The sequence below is a fragment of the Triticum aestivum genome, chromosome 1B (assembly GCF_018294505.1).
Source record: "Triticum aestivum cultivar Chinese Spring chromosome 1B, IWGSC CS RefSeq v2.1, whole genome shotgun sequence".
Lineage (NCBI taxonomy): Eukaryota > Viridiplantae > Streptophyta > Magnoliopsida > Poales > Poaceae > Triticum > Triticum aestivum.
The window spans coordinates 649,553,291-649,573,472 of NC_057795.1; the positions used below are offsets into that span (position 1 = coordinate 649,553,291).

At 45.8% G+C, this 20,182-nt stretch overlaps 1 protein-coding gene across 1 annotated transcript; it reads right to left on the minus strand.

Annotated features, from left to right (window-relative positions):
• Nucleotides 1-814: 814 nt before the first annotated feature.
• LOC123145355 (putative disease resistance protein RGA3) lies at nt 815-19,044 on the minus strand. Its single transcript, XM_044564758.1, has 5 exons — nt 15,838-19,044; nt 13,684-14,853; nt 6,575-9,316; nt 5,439-5,516; nt 815-1,486 (listed from the first exon to the last, which is right to left on the minus strand). Exons 1-5 carry the CDS (start codon nt 16,216-16,218, stop codon nt 1,397-1,399), a joined length of 4,461 nt encoding a protein of 1,486 aa, XP_044420693.1. The 5' UTR covers nt 16,219-19,044; the 3' UTR covers nt 815-1,396.
• Between the last annotated feature and the right edge of the window lie 1,138 nt (nt 19,045-20,182).

Here is a 20,182-nt window from a genome sequence, read left to right on the forward strand (position 1 = left end):
AAGGTCCAAGATATTGCATCTTGCACTCTTTCTTGTTCTCGCTTCTGGATCTAATCCACCCACCCCGTTTCTGTTTTCTTCGCAGGGCAGAGGGATCCACCCATCCAGTTTACATGTTATTCATTAGTCCATCGCCGCACGCTAATTAGCTTTGCTTCTAGGCACAACGCAAGGTGTATTCAGACAATAATACTTCACTTAAGAATATAAATGTAAGAGAATCACTAGAGGTATGAACATGCAGGAAAAAGCTGTAGTAGGCCGCCCGCGTTGATCTTCCATAGACAAAAGTGCCATCTATAGTCACCGGCAAAAACAGATGTTTTACACTAGGACACATATTCCTCTACACACGTAGACTGATAAACTAGCAGCGCAGACACTTCAGAGTTGAGACAACCATTGCACCCTTCAGCGGTGTCTTACAGTGTTAACTCAAAATTCCACAGTTGCGTGATTCAGACTTCAGGAGGAGGTGGTACATAGGATATACGGAGTACTTCAGATCATATCAATAAACATAAGCAGTCGGTACACCCTAATTGTATGATACGGAGAATGGTGTGCCTCAAGGCACTTCCATTTTGGATCACAAAAATGACCAACGAATTTAGTTTTTAGGATGTCCACATTTAACTAACTTTCCACGAGAGGATTTTGACTCATGATTTGATAAACGAAACCATGAATCAGTTGCAGCATATCCCTTTTTTTTTTCTTTTTTGCCTTAACTCTGTTTTATGCTTCTGGCGATATGTGGTTGGTTCGATTTCAGCCCATAACAAGTGATCAATCAAACTGAACATTGCGCACAGATACAACAGTACTTTCATACTCCTTTCGTCCGAAAATACTTGTCATCCAAATGGATAAAGAAGATGTATGTAGACTAAAATACGTCTAGATGCATCCCCTTTTATTCATTTTGATGACAAGTATTTCTGGATGGAGGGAGTACTTTGCATTGGTCAAGAATTGTACTCCTCCAAATTACCAGATGTACATTGTAACAAGTACTCCCTCCGTTCGGAAATACTTGCTGCATAAATGGATCAAAATAAATGTATCTAGAACTAAAATACATTTAGATACATCCATTTCGCTGACAAGTATTTCCGAACGGAGGGTGTATTTGATAGGATTTGATCTATGATTAATGAGTAAAGATCAATGCTTTTAATGTAGTATATCTTTTTTTTAAGAATAACATTGTGGTCAGATTGCACATCCATGTCTCTAAGCGCATGCGTTTGTACTATATTTCTCAAAAAGGAAAATTGCTAGCATTGTAGTTGAGTACCTATAAGATTGTGATTGCAAATTATAGAGGTCTCCACAGCAATGCGCTATTTGGCATATGATGATAGCAAACTACTAAGATCTTATAGGTACCAAATTACCAATCTTCTTGCTCATCATCCTCATTTTCCGAATCTTCTTGCCCATAATGAGAGAGCTGTTCGGAGTCTGAGTCCGACATCCGTGACTTCAGTGAGAAAAATATTTTCAGTTATTCATGGTATGATGAATAGGTATGCAAAATGATATGGCTCGTATTACAAACATAATACTAATTTATTGCATCAGTAATTAGTGCATCCAAAAGTTTAAGCTACCGAAAGCAAGTAATACTGACACCATGTCTCTTTTTTTTTGCGGGGAACTGACACCATGTCTCAACACAAAGTTCTAATAATTAAATAGCTTGATTATGCCAAAAATGTATATCTAACATAGGATTAATAAGGATCAAACAAGCTGATCAGAGAGGATGTTCCTTATAATGCTTCAAAGATTAAAAGTAAGGGAGTTGGGACATGTTTGGTTGAAGGCTAAGTATGCCGGCTAAGAATGTCAAAGTATGCAGTTTTCTTTAGCTAAGTTGCCTACTTAGGTCTGTAAAATTGGAGCTACGACTTACCTAAACTTGCAACAATTTCATGCATGGGCCATAGACAACACGAGACCTAGCTGAGAAAATGTTTGGGGCATTAGAGGAGGCTCGCAATTGAGGTAGATGGAGGGGTGTACCAACTGCCAAGTGGGGCGATGTTGAGGCCTGTTGTTCAGGGGATTGGGAAGCTTGGATACTGACACAAATTCTAGATGAATTAATTGAGGGATCGAGAAATGGGGGATTTGAGTTTAGGGGCCGAGATAGTAGAGAATTTTGGGTTCCTGAACAAGGTGAGGTGAAAGGGTGAGGATTGCTACCGAGATCATAGAGCATTTGGAGACGCCCTCCCTCCCGTGTCGCTCCAGCCTGAGAGGGGGGGGGGGGGGGGGGGGGGGGGGGGGGGGGGTGACCCTAGCCACTGGCTGCTCCCCTTCCACTCCTCCCCACCATTGCTGGCGGGGATGTCTCACCCCTGGTACGCTTGGGGCTTGCTTCCGTCGGCGCCGTCGGACTAGGCGTTGTGGTGTGCGGGCCTCGGTGGCGGTGTCATGGAGGCATGCCGATGGCGCCGTGGGTTGCGTGGCGTGCCCAGCCAGTAGGCAGGGGCGGTTAGATGGTTCGGATCTGGCGGCCGGTGTCGCGGCCTGAGGGCAAGCATCTTGGGCCGCGGTCAGCCGCCTCTGCAGTGGTCGGTGGAGGTGGCGGCGCAGTGGTGGTGGGGTTCGTCCGATGGCGGCCAAGACGATTGGCCTCATTCCGATGGGTTCGGGCGGTGGCGTTCTCGTCCACGGGCATGTGGCGTTGGGCTTGTGCAGGTTTGATCAGTGGGCCTCGGCAGTGGGGTGGCGGTGGTGAAGTAGGAGCCAATGGAGATAGTTGCATTTGGCGGCCGGACGTGCCGGCTGCCACGGGGCGGTTGGAGGTGCCGGATGCCACGAAGGCCCCTGTCTAAATCTGCACAAGTAGATCTAGCGGGGCGATGCCCGCCCTTCCCGGTAGCGCTGGTTGGCAGACGGTCGACAGCGCGGGCTAGCCGCTGGTGTAGGGGTTGGACTTGGTCCCCCTTATGAGGTTGGTTGCCCCTCGCGCGTGCTCTGGGCCTCCTCTGTCCTTGTTGAGGCGGAGTCTCGTGGATTGGTTGGAGTGGTCTCCACGTGTTATGACATCGATGAAGAGTTCATCTGAGGACGCCGGGAAGGCGGTCCCGGATGGTGGGCTACATGGTTGGCTTTCCAACAGGCTTTGCGGTGGCAGTGGTGGCTTCACCTCTTGGTTGCGTGGGCGGTAAGGCCTGTAGTGGCAGGAGGCTCTGGCTGTCCTCCTCCTGCGAAAGTGGCAGTGCCCAGATCTTATGTAAATGGGATGACCTTCGTTGTGGTGGTGCCCGGGGTACCTCCTGGTGGTGCAAGTGTGTTTTTGAGCGAAAGCTTCGAGCTTTGGCGTCAGTGCAGGCTACGCCCGTGGGTGCCACTTTCTTCCTAAAGTCGTCGTCGTGGGTCTCGCCTTGTGCCAGGGCTCTGGGCAAAAACCCTTATCTGTATGCCCGGACTCGACAGCGGCAATGCTTGGAACCATCACCCTACTGGGGCGTTATCGTGGAGCTCAGGTGTCATGGAACGGGCGAGGTGTTAGGCTAGTTCTATGCTTCATGTTGTATTTGTAGATCTGCTTTGTAAGAGGGTCTCCTCATCACATTGTATCATTAGACCGTCTACTTTGGTATGTTTCTTTATCTATAAAGCGGCGCGAAAGGCTATTTCGTAAGATGAAATGGTGTATAGTAGGAATATTTTGCATTGTCTCTTTAAGGCCCGTACGTTTCATGAGAAAAATGTAAAGCAGTGTGATAATCATGACAAACGTAAGAACACTAAAACATAGCAATCAGATTGTTGCACGTGCATCTCCTGGGGGCACGAAAACGCAACACAAACACCCAGCAACTCCAGGGACAAGTTCAACGGACATGACGAGTGCTAAGGGCAACTCTAGCCGATTCTATTTTGAGAAGTTAATCGCAGCTAGCCGAACTCCTATACCTTGCCCCCTCTCCCATTTTTAAGCGACCGCACACCTTCCATAGAAAAACTCCCCCCACTCAACTCGACAACTCCTGCCGAGCCACCTCTTCCTGCCTCCGTCGCCATAGCAGCAGCCACCGCCGGCCCAGATTTCGGTGGGAGTGGAACCACGGGTTGCTTCTGCAACCCCGTCGACCACTACCGTTGGCGCTATGCCGCCAGAGTCAACCCATGCGCTGCCGCCCACCAAGGAAGCGTCTTGGGACGAAGGCATGGTGTGGACCGGCACGATTTCAACAAAGGTCGGTGGCAAGAGGCCTCGAAGACGACCGACCGCCCTCCGCTTGCTCCGGTCGTTGGCAAGTGGGCGAGGAATCCCACAACGGCTGGAAAGGCCCTCGAAGAGGCGGCGGCGAAGAAAAGGAAGAAGGTGTCCATGCCGGCTCCTTTTGCTCGTCCGGTGCCTCGCAGCCCCTTCTCCGACCACCCCATCACCTCCCCTTCTAGCACATTCGGCCACCACAACCAAGGTCAAGGTCCAGTGGCGGAGCTTGACCAAGTTGTTTGGGGGGGCCAAATAGACTATATTAACTTGTGGGGGGGGGGGGGGGGGCAAACACACAAAACTTCATAATCTAGGCTCTCTCTCTAAATTTTTAAGCCTGCGTGTGCCAATCTTGGGGGGGCCACGGCACCCCCAGAAAGGCACTAAGCTCCGCCGCTGTCAAGGTCCATGGCCACCAATTGTTCGATGATATACTCGAGAGGTTAAAAAAAGGACCTTTTATTGCCATGGGTATTGGTGACAGTTTGCGGAGACGATGATGATCTTGTGCCGTGCTTGTGGTTGTTGATTTGTAGTGTGTTGGAGCATGATGTTGCAACTTTCATGTCTTAATTGGGTGAATCACATATACTCAGCCTCAATGATCTAGATTATGATGGTACGAGGTACAGTCAAGAAGAAGATAGCAAAGAGAATGATGATCTCAAAGTGGAGAAGGTCGATGATCCCGTGGATACACAAGCAAGCGCAAAGAGGGCAAGGATAATGAACTGTAACCAATCCATAATATGTGATGAAAATATGTATGCAACTTTTACCATATTCAATCCATAATATGTGATGAGAATATGTATGCAATCAAAATTTGTATTCTTATTTTTCCAAATGTCAAATTTCGATGAATATTACATGTTTTAAGTGTCGCTATTCGATAAATTATATTTAACTAATAATGTTCTACAAAATTTCTTGACATGCAATTGCACAGGTTAATAACTAGTTTTATAAATGTATTCTACAAAATTCCTTGACATGCGTCGTACAAAGGGCAATCAAGTAAAGCGAGCTCATATAGGGCAAGTAAGCACAAAAATGGCATAAATACACATCAAAGAAATAAAATAAATATGCATCCGTTGAATTCCTATGCCATATTTAAATTAATTGCAAAGGCATGTGCAAATGAAACCATATTTACTAGATTAAAGGTCACTGGGCTTTTGGAGCTTCATACCTCTAGTTCTTCTCGTTCCTCTCTATGTGTCCACGGGTTTTCCCCATCTATTTTCAATAGCCTATCCATCCATGCTTCCTGTGTTACATACAATTTACACGATTAGGTCATTCTGAAAGTAAACTGAGAAACAGTAAACACCCACATCCCAAGGCAATGACTACAGGCCCTCCTTCTCATTTACTAAATCGAGATAGTACAATCAACAGCAAGTCCATCAAGGTCGTGAGACGCGTCTCGACCATCGCACCACGGCTATTCCATTCATTAATTCTGGCTAAAGGCGCCTGGACCACCCCCTTGTGTTTTTGTGTCTAGCCTACTAGCTTCATCCATTATAATTTAGCTACCTCGTGGTGCCTTTATATAGCAAACCCGAATTACATGTGTTCAACTTAAACACTAACCCTCCACATACATCAAGCCCAACTTTTTTTTTAAAGAAAAGGAGGATGACCCTCGGCCTCTGCATCTGGGAGACGCATACGGCCACTTTATTAATTATTCTCGAGGACCTTACAAAGTATTACAAACAATATACCTGAATCCACCATCTTGGCAACATATGCCGCTACTCTTATCCATATGATGAAGGGATGCTAGCTGAGCCACTACCCAAACCACTCACCTAAACCTAACATCAAAAGCCGGAAGCCCCAGCCGAGCCACATACTGGGTCTGGGGCACAATCCGGTCAGACGCACTCTTGCGTCGTCGCCGCCATCTTCCACAAGTCCGACTTCAGATTATGTTGAGTCTTCTACTTTGTGAAGGCCACATCTGCCATCGACATCAAGCCCAACTATAGCCCTATACACATATTCCACACCAAATCTTCTTTTTTTTTTGGGGGGGGGGGGGGAGGCTTTATGTCCAACTTTATTGTAAATCTGAATAGTGGTACAGTAATCAGGGGGTCGACACTAATTTCTAACATCCTCTACTTAAGAGTTAATTAAGGCAGAAATCATATAAGGCGACCGAGCACGTAAATGACATATAGGCATACACCAAACTGAAATATATGTGCATGCTTCGAATGCCCAGATCGTTGCAATAGCATGTGCAAATGAAGCTATGGGTGATTACCTGTAATTACAAAGATGTAAATAAAAGGGCTTTTAGTAGTTGTGTACCTGTGATTCTTCTTGTCCTTGTTCTTCATTTGGTTCTTCTTCTGGCTCAAATATTACTTTACGGATGTGAGAAACCTTATACGCATCCTCCCTTTGGGACCTATGGACCAGACTTGAACAACCAGAAATGTACATTTCTTCCAGGGCAGTAAGGTTTCTTATGCTTTCAGGCAAAGATGTGATGTTGGGGCAGTCTCTGATATGAAGTTCTCGTAGGCAACTGAGCTGTCCTAGCCATTCCGGCAATCTATATAGTCCTTGGCACTCGAGAAGCATTAGTAATCTCAGAGCAGTGAGGTTTCCCATACTTGCAGGCAATATTCTTAAATTGCGACAATCTTTTATGCCCAAGACTTGTAGAGAAGGGAGATATCCCAACCAATCCGGCAGCGTCTCCAGGTCCCCCAACGACATCAAACTTAGTTTTTTGAGAGAGGTGAAGCAGCGAATGACCTCTGGCAAGGCCCTCAAGCCGTGGCAGAAGGTCAATGAGAATTCCTCGAGAGTGGGGAAATGCTTTAGTCTACGCCACTTACGAGGACGAAAGCTATTTTTTATGCCCATGCGACAAGGAAGAGTGGACGATGAGAGTTTCCCAAATCCTTCTCTTCCTGCCAAAACCTCATCGCTATTGTCCAAGCACCAAAACATACTTCTAGGGGGATATGGTCGGAACTTCAACTTTGGGCAGTCCTTTAACTCTAGATTATGCAAATTAGGGATTAAAAATTCCCCATCTTCTTCGCCTGACCGTGTTGTAAACCATGCCACCAAATTTTTCATCGACTGCAGTTGTAGCAATCTTAGTTTCTTACAAATTCCACCCTCCCCATAGAATTCCATGCCGATCATCGTGATGTTAGGCATTTTCTGCAGATATAGACTTCTTAAATTTGGTAGCTGGCCAAACGGAGGAAGAGCATAACATGCACGTAAATCAGAAAGACTCAGATATGTAACAGAAGGGAGGTGGAAGGATATGTGCGACATCCAGTTAGGAAAATCCACTCCAGAATATCCTTGTATCATAAGCTGTTCAAGATTTCGAGCTGGCATGAGTCTCTCCAGAATAGACCGAGCCGAGTCAGCATTCATATTCCTCTTGTTCCAGTGGAGAGCTAATTGCCGAACACATGATTTATCACGCAGATTGACTCTCTCTGCGTCCTCCGGTTTCTTGACACGCTGAAGAGATCCAATTAACAGCTCACGGCAATTCACATGTGCAAGCTCCACTATACTGCTGCGCCCTGAAGGTCTCTGGCATACTCTATGTACCGTGCGGCCTGGCAATTTTAGGCGCTTCTTTATTTCCTGGGCTTCTCCAAACATCCTAGGATGCCCTGATGTGACCACAAATTGGGTGAGACTAGCCATTTTACTGATGCTATCTGGTAAGTGAACAAGAGCACCAGCAGAAATGTCCAATATTTGGAGATTAAGATCACCTAGTGAGGAGGGGAGCTCTAACATCCCTAAACAATATGACAAATTGAGACACTTCAGATTAGTCATCTTGCAGATTGAATCGGGCAACTGTGCTAGCCTGGGACAACTTGTTAGGTTCAAAGACTCCAACTTTGAAAGGTCACCAAAACATTCAGGGAGTACTATAAGGGCTCGACAATCTGAAAGGTTTAGGTCTTTCAAATGCTTCAGTTGGCAAAACGATTCTGGCAAAACTGAAATCTCGTAGCAATCAGAAAGGTTCAACGATTGAAGTTCTGAAAGGTCACCAAAACCTTCAGGGAGCACTGTAAGGGCACGACAGCCTGAAAGGTTTAGCTCTTTCAAATGCGTCAATTTGCAAAATGATTCTGACAGAACTGAAATCTTGTAGCAATCAGAAAGGTTCAAAGATTCAAGCCCTGAAAGGTTGCCAAAACCTTCAGGGAGCACTATAAGGGCACGAGACTCTGAAAGGTTTAGGTCTTTCAAATGCTTCAGTTGGCAAAATGATTCTGGTAGAACTGAAACCTTGTAGCAACCAGAAAGGTTCAAGAACCTAATATTTTTAAGATGGCCGAAATCTTGTGGAAGGTTTTTTAACTCATGACAACCTGACAAGTTTAAATGTTCTAAACACTCCAAGCTAAATTTGTCAGGAAGTTTGGTTAGCTTGGAACAACTTGACATGTTTAGGAACATGAGTTTGTTAAGAAAATCAAAATCTTCAGGGAGCTTATTGAGGCTTGCATTGGCAGCTAGGTCCAAATAGCAGAGTTTGTTGAGGCTACAGATACTGTCAGGCAAGGTTTCAAGTGAACAATTGGACAGGATTAGAGTTTCCATATTTTGAAGTGTATGGAAAGACTCAGGAAGTGATGTAATTGGCAAGCTAGAGGCATTTAGGTACCTAAGTAGCTTCAACTGAAGAGTGGAAGATGGCAAAAGTTTCTTGCTTGGAGTCAATTGCCCCACAACTAAACATCCACTTAGGTCCAAGACCCGTATATACTTGGTTCTAGAAAATGCCTTTTGCGGGAGCTGCTGTTTCTCTGAATGTCTTACATGGAAGGATCTGATGTTGCCTGGCAGATCATTGAAAACCTTATACTGATTCTGGTAGTTGATCAACTGTGCATGTCGGCAATAACGACGTTTTGCTTTCTTCCTAGTCCTCGGCTCGGTAGCATTTAGAACAAGGGATTCATGTCCCAAAATTATCGTTGCAAGATCATGCACCAAATCATGCATGGTGAGCTCTCGAGGAGCATTGGCATGCACTGGACTTGACCTAATCTGCAGAGGGAAGTAAGATGAAATTAGTCTTTTGTAGAATAAAATCTAAACCCCACATGGTTATGCTTAGTTACCAAGTGAAGAATCTTTGTATGATTAACATTAATAACTTATAAATTAATTAGTGGCTGCAGATAGTGACTAAACGCCCCCGCAAAAAAAAAGATAGTGACTAACGGAATGCACAAAATCTATGAGGCTCATCTAACACCCATGATTGATAATTAATTCTTCTAATGGTCAATTAGACTTCTAATACCTCCCTCCCCGTCCAAGTCGCCCTAATGGTTGATTAGTCAAGGTGAATCTGGATATTTAAAGTATGTTTATCTGTTGGCTGGTCGGGCGTGATAACATAGGAACACTAAACGTCATTGGTAAGGAGTTTAAACTTGATCTATGCTGGTGTGCAAAACAGAAGTAGTACTCTCTCCATTCCAAAATATTGGTCTTTTGGGATCTTGATACTGTATCCAACATAATGCTTTGACCATCATTTAAACAAAATTATACGTTATTACTATAAAAGTATATTTGATGATTTAGCAGTATCAGTTCCACGTTCTCAATGTTAGTAACTCTTCTATGTTGATAACTCTATTAATATAGTGGTAGTTCTTCTACATTTTGGAAGAGGGGGTACATATCACCATTAGAGCATCTCCACTCCCCCCCCCAACAGGCCCCCAGGGCGCCTTTTTTAGCGCCGGCGGGTGCCGGGGGCGCTAGCCGAAGCGAAAAGGCGCGTGGGTCCGCTTTGTCGGCCACAGTCAGGCCTTTTCCCGTCATTTCCCCCCTTTCCCTCCATTTTCTCGTTGCTTCCCCCCCCCCTTCTGCCCTGCCATTCCCGCCATTCTCCTCCTGCTCCCTACCATCCGGCCGCCATCCCGCCATGCCGACGAAGAAGTATTTGGCCCCTCGCTCCGCTGCCGCTGCCGATACCACCCAGCCGAAGTAGAAGATGTCGAGGGCGCCGATGGCGAAACCACACGACATGTCCAACGCCGAGTAGAGGGCGGAGATTCAGCGCCGGGAGGCTGTCAGCACCAATCGGTGGAACAGGCTCAACGCCAAGAAGGCCAGGGACGCGGCGGCGGTGGCGGAGCAGGCAGAGGCATCTCGTGCGGGGATAATGAATCCGCCCGGCGGCCACTGCCTGCAAGCTGCATGGAGCCAACAGAGTGTCGTATCGCCGGCCAACTTCTCGCCCCCGTCGACACCCTGGGGGTACGCTCCCTCGCCTGGCTACTCCGACGGTGACGCGCATAGCGGGTTCAAACCGAACATCACCTTCCCCCACGGCGCGCCGTCGCGTGCCTCACCCCCAGGTCCGAACCCCGACCAGCGCGCACTCCCTCGTCCGCGTTCGCCAGCGTCCAGTACCCCCCGTACAACTACTCGCCGTCGGCGTACACAACCTCTCCAACGCCGCCTCTACACCATGGCGCCCTACCCTTCTCGCAAGCCTCAGCGGCACATTTTGGCAACCCCAACACGACCGGCACCGACATGGAGGAGATCATCACGAGCAGCTCGGTCGCCGCCGCCTCCTACCCTGGGTTCCACGCGCAAGGCGACACAATGGACACAGCCGTCAACATGGAGGACGAGCTCGACGACGCCGAGGAGGAGGAGGACGAAGAGGAGGAGGAGATGAAGGCGGCGTCGGCGCCAGCGAGGAAAAGGAAAAAAAAGAAGCGGGGGAAGGGGGGCAGGACGGGCAAGTCGCACGTCAAGTGGACGTCCAAAGAAGACGAGTGCCTCACCGAAGCATGGAATACCGTTAGCATGTACCCGGTCACCGTCACGAACCAGAACACCGACACGTACTGGACGCACATCAAGTCGGCGTTCGATGAGCGCAAGCTTGTCGACCCCTACTTCGCCACTACCCACATGCAGCGCGGCTCAAAGGCCATGGCGAACCATTGGAGATCATCGAGACGGCCTGCAACAAATGGCGTCGGATCGTCGAGGAGATCATGGCTCGCCCGGAAAGCGGCGCCAACATCGAGGGTCAGGTATGTCCCGCCGCTAACTGACTTCATTCGCCGTGTGCGTCGCCGAGACTTGTTCTTCGATTGCGCAGATGGTTCGGATGTTCACCATGTACCGCCAGGACAACAGGGACCAAGAGTTCAAGTTCCTTCAAGTGTTCTCCCGGATCGAGTCATGCGAGAAGTGGATGGATGTCCGACTCACCCTCGCCAAGGCCAAGCAGACGTACAAGCCGGACGCGCTGGCCCTGGGGGCGGTGGACAGGCGCCCTGACGGCAACAAAAGAGCCAGGACGGCGAAGGACGCCGCACCGGCTGCCGAGTGTCTACAATCGTCGATCGAGTAGTGCATCACCGACGCCAAGAACAACGCCGGCAAGAGGGAGGAGAAATCTGACGCACGTTGGTTGGCGTTGATGACGAAGCAGGACGCGAAGCTCGACCTACTCTGGACCAACGTCGCCGCGAAGAAGAGGAACACCGACCTGGCGTTCTTGATGGGGGTGGACATGTCGACGATGGAAGAGCAGGTCAAGGTGTGGTACCTGGCAGAGCGCGGCCTCATCCTGAACCAGATGCCACCGCGCCTACGCCTAGACCCACGCCGACCCAATCGCCTACACCCATGCCGACCCCGACGTCGATGCCCAGCCTGAGTGATGAAGCTGCACCGACGTCCAGCACAGAAGTCATGCCGACGCCAACCAGCCCGAGCATAGAAGCCACGCCGACGCCGGCCAGTCGCACGCCTGAGGAGCCCGTCGTTTGATGCGTTCCTTTGTCTATGCATCCTTCCTTTTGAACGCCGAACTTTCGTGTATGTTTGATCGCCGAACTGTGGCATGGTAATCGCCGAACCGTGGCAGGTCGTCTTTTGATCGCCGAACTTGTGGCGTTATTTTGGCAGCGGGAAAGACAAGTTTGAAAGTGCGTCTTGGGGCCGAGACCTGGGGCCGCGGCTGGAAACTGGATCGCCCCCAGGGCGAAAAAACCGCAGGCGCATGGGCCAAAACACAATCGCCGGGTGTGCTGGGGGCCCGAACGTGTAGAGATGCTCTTAGGCTCGTGCTGTTTAAATGATTGTGTAATCTCTACAACAGTTTTCATAAATTGGGAAACGTCTGCAGCAATGATTTGTTGATCCCACTATATTAATCTAATGTAAAGATACCAAAGAATCCAAAACTTATATCTAATCTAATATGGTTTTTAGTATGATAATTCTGAATGAATAAATTCAAACTAAGAAAGTTCTTCAACAATCGTTATTTATGTAATTTTAAATCAAAGAATAACAAAGAACCTGAAGCCAAAATATAATGTAAGGCAATTCAAACACAGCCTAATGAGACTAAATGCATTTCAATGTAAAAGTTGAATTATAAACATGTTTGAAATTTTAAAAGTGTGGATATGTAACTTGGAGACATTTAGTTAAGAATCTCAAAGTGAAAAAAAAGGAAAAGACGTAATAGTGTGACAAATCATATTATATTTGCTGTATTTGATCTATGCTGGTGTGCAAAACAGAAGTAGTACTCTCTCGATTCCACAAAACATGTCTTTTGGGATCTTGATACAGTACCCAACATAATGCTTAGACCATCATTTTCTTAAATAATTGTACATTACTATAAGAGTATATTTGATGATTTAGCAGTATCATTTTGATGTTCTCAATGTTAGTAATCTATGTTGATAACCAAACCTTCTAAAATATAACTCTATAATATGGTGGTAGTTCTTCTACATTTTGGAAGAGGGGGTACATATCACCATTAGGCTACAACTGTCTAAATAATGTGTCATCTCTACAATAGTTTTTGTAAATTGGAAAACATCAATGCCAATGATTTGCGGATCGCGCTATACTTATCTAATGTAAAGATACCAAAGAATCCTTGTCTTATATCCAATCTAATATGAATTAAGTATGATATATTCTGAATTAATAAATTAAAAATAAGAAAGTTCTTCAGAAGTATTATTTATGTAATTTTTATATCAAAGAATAACAAAGAACCTGGACCCAAAATATAATGTAAGGCACTGGATTCAAACTCAGCTTAACGAGACTAAATGCATTTCAAATGTAAAAGTTGAATTATAAACATGTTTGAAATTTTAAAAGTGCAGATAAGGAAACATTTAATTAAGAATCTTAAAGTGTAAAAACAAAAGGCAAAGGCATAATCATGCACTGAAAGAGGGCATAATATATCCATACTATCTGAATACGAGTGTATACACCAGTCAGATATAATTGAAAATGTGCATCAATTGATTTTATTTACTTGGAAAGCAAACCTAGAAAGTATTTGTCACACGCATGGCCAAACAAGAACTTGAGAAATTGTGTTCAACACTTACAGTGGAGGACCTTGGAATTTGAAGAAAGGACATCCCTATAAGGTAGTTAATGCACCTTTTACCATCGTCCCATCCAATTATGTATCCAAGAGCCCTCCATTGCTGAATTAGATGATCACTTTCTATAATGAAGCCCTTGGGAAAGGCCGCCAAGTATGTGAAGCACATTTTGAACTCCAGCTTCATGTAGTAATAGCTCAGCATGAGGCGCTCCAATGTGTCCTTGTGATCTCTGTGACCCAAATCGATGTTCGTATCTCTTAGTTTTTTCCATGCCTCGACAGTCCTTAACTCGGACATTACTTGCCCAAGGGCAATTGCCACAAGTGGTACACCCCAGCACTTCTCTGCAATTTCCCTTCCAATTTCTTCCAAGTGACTTTTGTCATCATCAGGCCCAAATGTTGTTTGCTTCATTACTTCCCAGCATTCATCAGTTGACAAACCATACAATTTGATTTGATCAGAGTAGGGCACGGGACAAATTTTTCTTTGGTGTGAAAGAACACCGGTGCTCAATTTATTCACTACGCTTTGGTTGCGCGTTGTTACAATAACCCTGCTGCCCTTGCGGCCATGTTGTAACATCTGCTTCAGCCTTTCCAGCTTATCCGCATCCTCTTCCCACAGATCATCCAAAACAATCAAGTACCTTCTACCAGCAAGTTCCTTTTTGAGATTTTCCTGTAAAAACTGCAAACTACAGTTGTCAAGGTTGATACTGCTATTTATGCTTTTGAGGATGGCACTCCCAATTCTGCGCAGATCAAACTCCTTAGACACATGAACCCAGGCTCGGACTTCGAAGTCATTGACCCTCTTGTCTACAAAGACTGATTCAGCCAATGTTGACTTCCCTAGACCACCAAGCCCGACAATTGGGACGATAGATATATCCTCTCTAGCGTTATCATCATAGTTTAGCAGCAGCCTGATTATTTTGTCCTTTTCCATATCCCTCCCCACCACTCCAGATTTCAAGCCTTCTTCACAGATGCCTACAAAAGTTTCATTTTTTCTGCTCCCTTCTGCCCGTTCTTGATTTCTCACAAGATTGAGAGCCTGGCCCTCCTTTCCTATTTTTTCTATTTCCCCCCTCAGGTTCTTTAGCTTGTGAGGCATGGTAATCCGCTGGAGAATTTGATTGTTCCAGGAAAAGAACAGCTTCAACTGTAAATAAACTGAAGTCAATATCATTTGCTAGACACATCTCTTTATGACTCCATATCAAGAATCACAGTTTCATACATTTCTCAACTAAAGAAGTTCCATTGAGTTCCTAGCTATATAGTATTATTCAACGGGGGTTGGTGTATATAAATAGGGACTGTTTATTTCTGACGTAATTGTAATTTGCTACAATTTGATAACTTATCGCAACACTTGATGAAGATCTAATGTCTGCCATCACTTCACAGCCTCACCTCATGGCATAAACAATTCAAGTTTAGTGAATGGACGTTGGATTTTTAGAGCACCTGCACCCCGGCCCTGCTATCCTAACTCTTCAATATCGCTTTAAGATCCGTGCGACACAACTAACTTTCTATATAAAATTTTCTTTTTTTTGTTTCTTTCATATAAAACAAATCTTGAGGTTCAAACCTTTGCAGAGTGACAAAGCTTTCTAACTAGATTCTATCCTAGATTCTAAAATTGAAAATTTGACAAAAAAAAACAAATCTTTGAAGTTCAAGGACGATATTTGACAAAAAAAAACTGAAAATTTTATCCTAGATTCTAGTTAGAAAGCTTTGCCACGCTGCATAGATTTGAACTTCAAGATGTGTTCTGTGTGGGAGAAATAAAAAAAATGTACTTGCACGAATCGCGATGCAGAAAATGGATGGCTAGATACAGAGGGCCTGGGTGCAGGTACTCTATTATATATTTTCCTTTAGTGAACCCCTACGAAGCATAAAAGCAAAAGAACTAGGCGAAGATAAATTGAACTTAATCGTCACTCTGCAGCTTTAGGGACGTCGGAAAATACTCTGCAATTTGGTGGACGAGAAATGCAAAATTTCAAGCAATGGAGAAATAGGAAAAATGATATAAATACAAATTATGAACAGCTGTTGAGATTCAAAGCGCCTCTTTTGCTTTGAGCATCCATTAACAATCCTAAGTTGCGAGAGCTCAATAAGTGACTACCTTTGGTTGGCTCTTCTTTAAGAGCTCGGTGGCGTCCAGATCGTCCAGCACGTCCTCGACGTCGTAGGCGACGGACTTGAATTTGGTGAGCCACCGCCCAACAGCTTCCCCATCTCTTCCTCGTCGACGCAGCCTATCATCCGCATCATGCAAAACGGCCTCCAGATCTTGCATCTTGTCCGCCATGACATCAACATCGTCCTTGAACTTCCACTGCAGGGTGGCCTCCTCCGTGGCGAGTTCACCGAGCTTGCCCGCGACTTGTTTCCCCACGGCGCTCGCGATTATCTCCCCAAACCCGCTCATGCCAGCTCTCTCCCTCTCCCGCTCGCGATTATCTCCCACTAGTGTGCACTCGTCCAGATCGATATTCCGATTCATGATAAAGTATGAGTGACAGTGTAGTAAACATGACCTAAGATAATTAATAAACTACCTGGGCGGAATTGGTTTGAATGGTGGCGAAGTACAGTGGGAGCATTCATGGGGAATCCATGGGAGTGCACACTAGTGGTTCGTCCGCTCAGGATCAAATGGATCAAACATGTTTTCATGTCTAGAAGCTTACGTGTGCAGCCACATGCCATTATAGGCTCTGGCTTAGTTGAGTAGATAGTGTGACCTCTTCCGGGATAGGCTAGCTGATGTAGAATATGTAGGTGTACCGGCCTATCCATGGGTTAAGGGAGGGTACTTTTGAAAGACTATGTCTCGATATTCTCGATATGCCAGCTCTCTCCCTCTCTCTCCCACTGTCCCACCACAATGTCCTTGACTGCGTGGAAACACAGAGAGGTAAGTAAGGGAGAACAGTGTGTCCTTAAGGCCACGCGCCGGAGACGCGGTTGTTGGCCCGTCAGGACGCTGGGACTGGGAGGGGCGCACGAGCCACCCACCCACTCTTGTCTGCTTTTCCACTCGTCTTTCTTCTTTTATTATTGGCAACTACGGAGAAGGTGCGGGAGGACTGCCTGGAAGGCCGGCAGTCTAGCTCCTCCCCTTCCTCGACGACCGAGCAGAAGCACTGGAGCAGCTTGTGGGAACCAGTAAAGTTCGTGTTTTCCTCTGGAGGCTGGCGCATCAATCCATTCCTGCTGGGACTGTTCGGCGTCACCAAGATATGGCGCAATCAAGCTGAGAATAGGCATGGCAGAAACAACAGGCAGCTGATGAAGTCAGTACAGGTGTGCAAAATGAATGGATTTTCTCACTAATTGAGTCGTTATCACATGCCAGCTGTTTTGTCAAAACAGTGGTTGCCCTTAGAGCGATTCTCTCTTTGGTAGCAGACACCGAGATGGGCTAAGCTAGGAAACCTTATTCAATATGATAGGGCAGCTACACAAAGCAAGGCGTGCATGGGTCCATATATAGCCAATTTCGAGATCAAGCTCCCTTCGAAAGATGCCTGCATGTTAGGTACCGGCTCAGTTTCATAAACAACAATTAAGAACAGGTGTGGTTTGGAGAGAGAGTAGAGATAGCGATTCCTTGCCTGTTTTTTATGTTGTGATGATGCAGGAGGGGTGCCTCATAAACATGGGATTATTCCCTAAGAGCTTGTCCAGTACCACTGGTACCGATGGAATTCAACCTCATTTAGAGAAATCAGTATATATTTAAGCAACAGATTTAGCAATGCACATTCAAATCTACTACGCATGGCCGTGGTGAATTTGAGGATCTTACTGGGCAGACCGAACTCTTCTACCGTCTTGAATTTCCTATATGGCGGCCAGCCAGTACCCCTTCGATATCTCCTAAACTTTAACCCCGTTTGAATTGATTCTTTTTGCATTTTGTCACCATAGCCAAATCCTATAACTTGGACCATTGTTACATTTTTTTCACACAATTAGGATCTGTCCATGATAGTTTTACTACTATGCCTTTTATGCACTTTAGTTCACATCACATTCCGAACCATATGTCACATGTTGTTTTTGCACTTCGAAATTTTCATACAAGTTAAGTGTGTTGGATTTTCATTTGGATTTTCCGAGTCTTTGCATGTTGCGTGTTATTTTGATTCTTGGAAATGATTGCTTATGTATGTTTATTTACCTTGACGATAGATTGTCCGGAGTGCGAAGCCGAGTACTATCATTCTCTAGAGTTGAACCAGCGGTACCAAAGCAAGTTTACATCTTGATCATGTTTTCATTACCTATGTTTTTATATGCACTTAGTCCTTTGCGGTAGGATTGCATGATAGGAATTTATGTCGGATGGCTATCTTTTACACCCAGTAGTTCCATTGAGGTAGGTCTGAACCTTACAACATTGTCACCACCGTTGTATATCATATAGCTTCGGTAATGTAGACGTGGATTGGGGAGTGATTCATGATAAAGTATGAGTGACAGTGTAGTAAACATGACCTAAGATAATTAATAAACTACCTGGGCGGAATTGGTTTGAATGGTGGCGAAGTACAGTGGGAGCATTCATGGGGAATCCATGGGAGTGCACACTAGTGGTTCGTCCGCTCAGGATCAAATGGATCAAACATGTTTTCATGTCTAGAAGCTTACGTGTGCAGCCACATGCCATTATAGGCTCTGGCTTAGTTGAGTAGATAGTGTGACCTCTTCCGGGATAGGCTAGCTGATGTAGAATATGTAGGTGTACCGGCCTATCCATGGGTTAAGGGAGGGTACTTTTGAAAGAATTTTTCAAGCAATCGAGAAATAAGAAAAAACGACATGAATACAAATTATAAACAACTGTTGAGATTCAATGCGCCTCTTTTGCTTTGAGCATGGCATGTAACTATGAATCCATAATTAATAATCCTAAAATGCAAGACAAAACTCTGGACCACGACCTTACAACAGAGGAATGTAATAAGCAAGTATACCTTTGGTTGGCTCTTCTTTAAGAGCTCGGTGGCGTCCAGATCGTCCAGCACGTCCTCGACGTCGTAGGCGACGGACTTGAATTTGGTGAGCCACCGCCCAACAGCTTCCCCATCTCTTCCTCGTCGACGCAGCCTATCATCCGCATCATGCAAAACGGCCTCCAGATCTTGCATCTTGTCCGCCATGACATCAACATCGTCCTTGAACTTCCACTGCAGGGTGGCCTCCTCTGTGGCGAGTTCACCGAGCTTGCCCGCGACTTGTTTCCCCACGGCGCTCGCGATTATCTCCCCAAACCCGCTCATGCCAGCTCTCTCCCTCTCTCTCCCACTGTCCCACCACAATGTCCTTGACTGCGTGGAAACACAGAGAGGTAAGTAAGAGGAGCACGCGTCCTTTGAGGGCAAGCGAGATGCGGTTGTTGGCCACCGACACTCTTGTAGTCTTGTTTGCTTTTTCGGTTCTCCCGCTCGTCTTTCTTCTTTTATTTACCTATATATCGGTAACCACGCCACAGAGAAGGTGTCGGAAGACCGACTCGACGACCGAGCAGAAGCAGCGGAGCAGCTTGTGCAAAAATTGAAGTGTGCAGTAAAATTCGTGTCTTCCTCTGTAGGCTGGCGCATCATTCCATTCCTGCCGGGACTGTTCGGCATCACGGAAATATGGCCTCGTCAGCTGCATGTTGTTCCATTCTGTTGTAGTGCTTGCTATATTTGATGCTTGTAAGTTGTCTGGTAGGACTCTGTATCTGCAGTTTTCTTTCGTTTGTAAGGTGATGTCCGATGTAAATTCACAACTAGTTAATGGCTTTGTTAATTCAAAGTAGGGCTTTATCTTAAGCCTTGGTTTTTTAAAAAAACTGCTTGTTGTTTTTGCCATGCTTATTCTTTGCTTGATTGTGCCATTGCTCGATCGTATAGGCTACGTAAATGATAACGTCCACACTTGTGGCACTTATCAACACGCTCACATGCACTCGATATCGTTCGATCCTTGCACAAATTTTGAAGTAGTTATCATCTGGGTGGAGAGCCATATAAGCACCCAACGTCGTGTGGGTGAACAGCTCCTTGCCCACACGGACACCAACCAGTCCATTAGTGCATGGCTGCTCGCGTTAGCGTGTGGATGAACCGCTCCTCGCCCACATGGACACCATCCAGTCCATTAGCTCACGGCTGTTTGCGTCACCGTGTGGGTGAACTGCTCTTCGCCCACACAATGCTCGTACGGTGATAGATGACAACTAACTGTCGTGCATATGTGGCAACTAGTTAATCACAAACGGCAACTATGGTTCGACTACACGTGGCAACTAGTTAATCACATATGACAACTATGGTTTGATCACACGTGGCAACTACCAATAATTAGACATGATAACTATAGTTAATCCAAAAAAAACTAAAAAAATAATCGAAACTTGTCATCCAAAACAGAGAAGTTGACATGCTTTACAATTAAGGTTGCCATCCCCGGGT

Bases quoted from the DNA above. Each gene is read 5' to 3' on its own strand.
- LOC123145355 (XM_044564758.1), bottom strand. From the start codon at position 16,218: ATGAATCGGAATATCGATCTGGACGAGTGCACACTAGTGGGAGATAAT. The intron at 9,317-13,683 runs GTAAGTGTTGAA...TTCCCTCTGCAG, and splicing joins AAATTCCAAGGTCCTCCACT to ATTAGGTCAAGTCCAGTGCA. The intron at 5,517-6,574 runs GTACACAACTAC...TATGTAACACAG, and splicing joins AAGGACAAGAAGAATCACAG to GAAGCATGGATGGATAGGCT.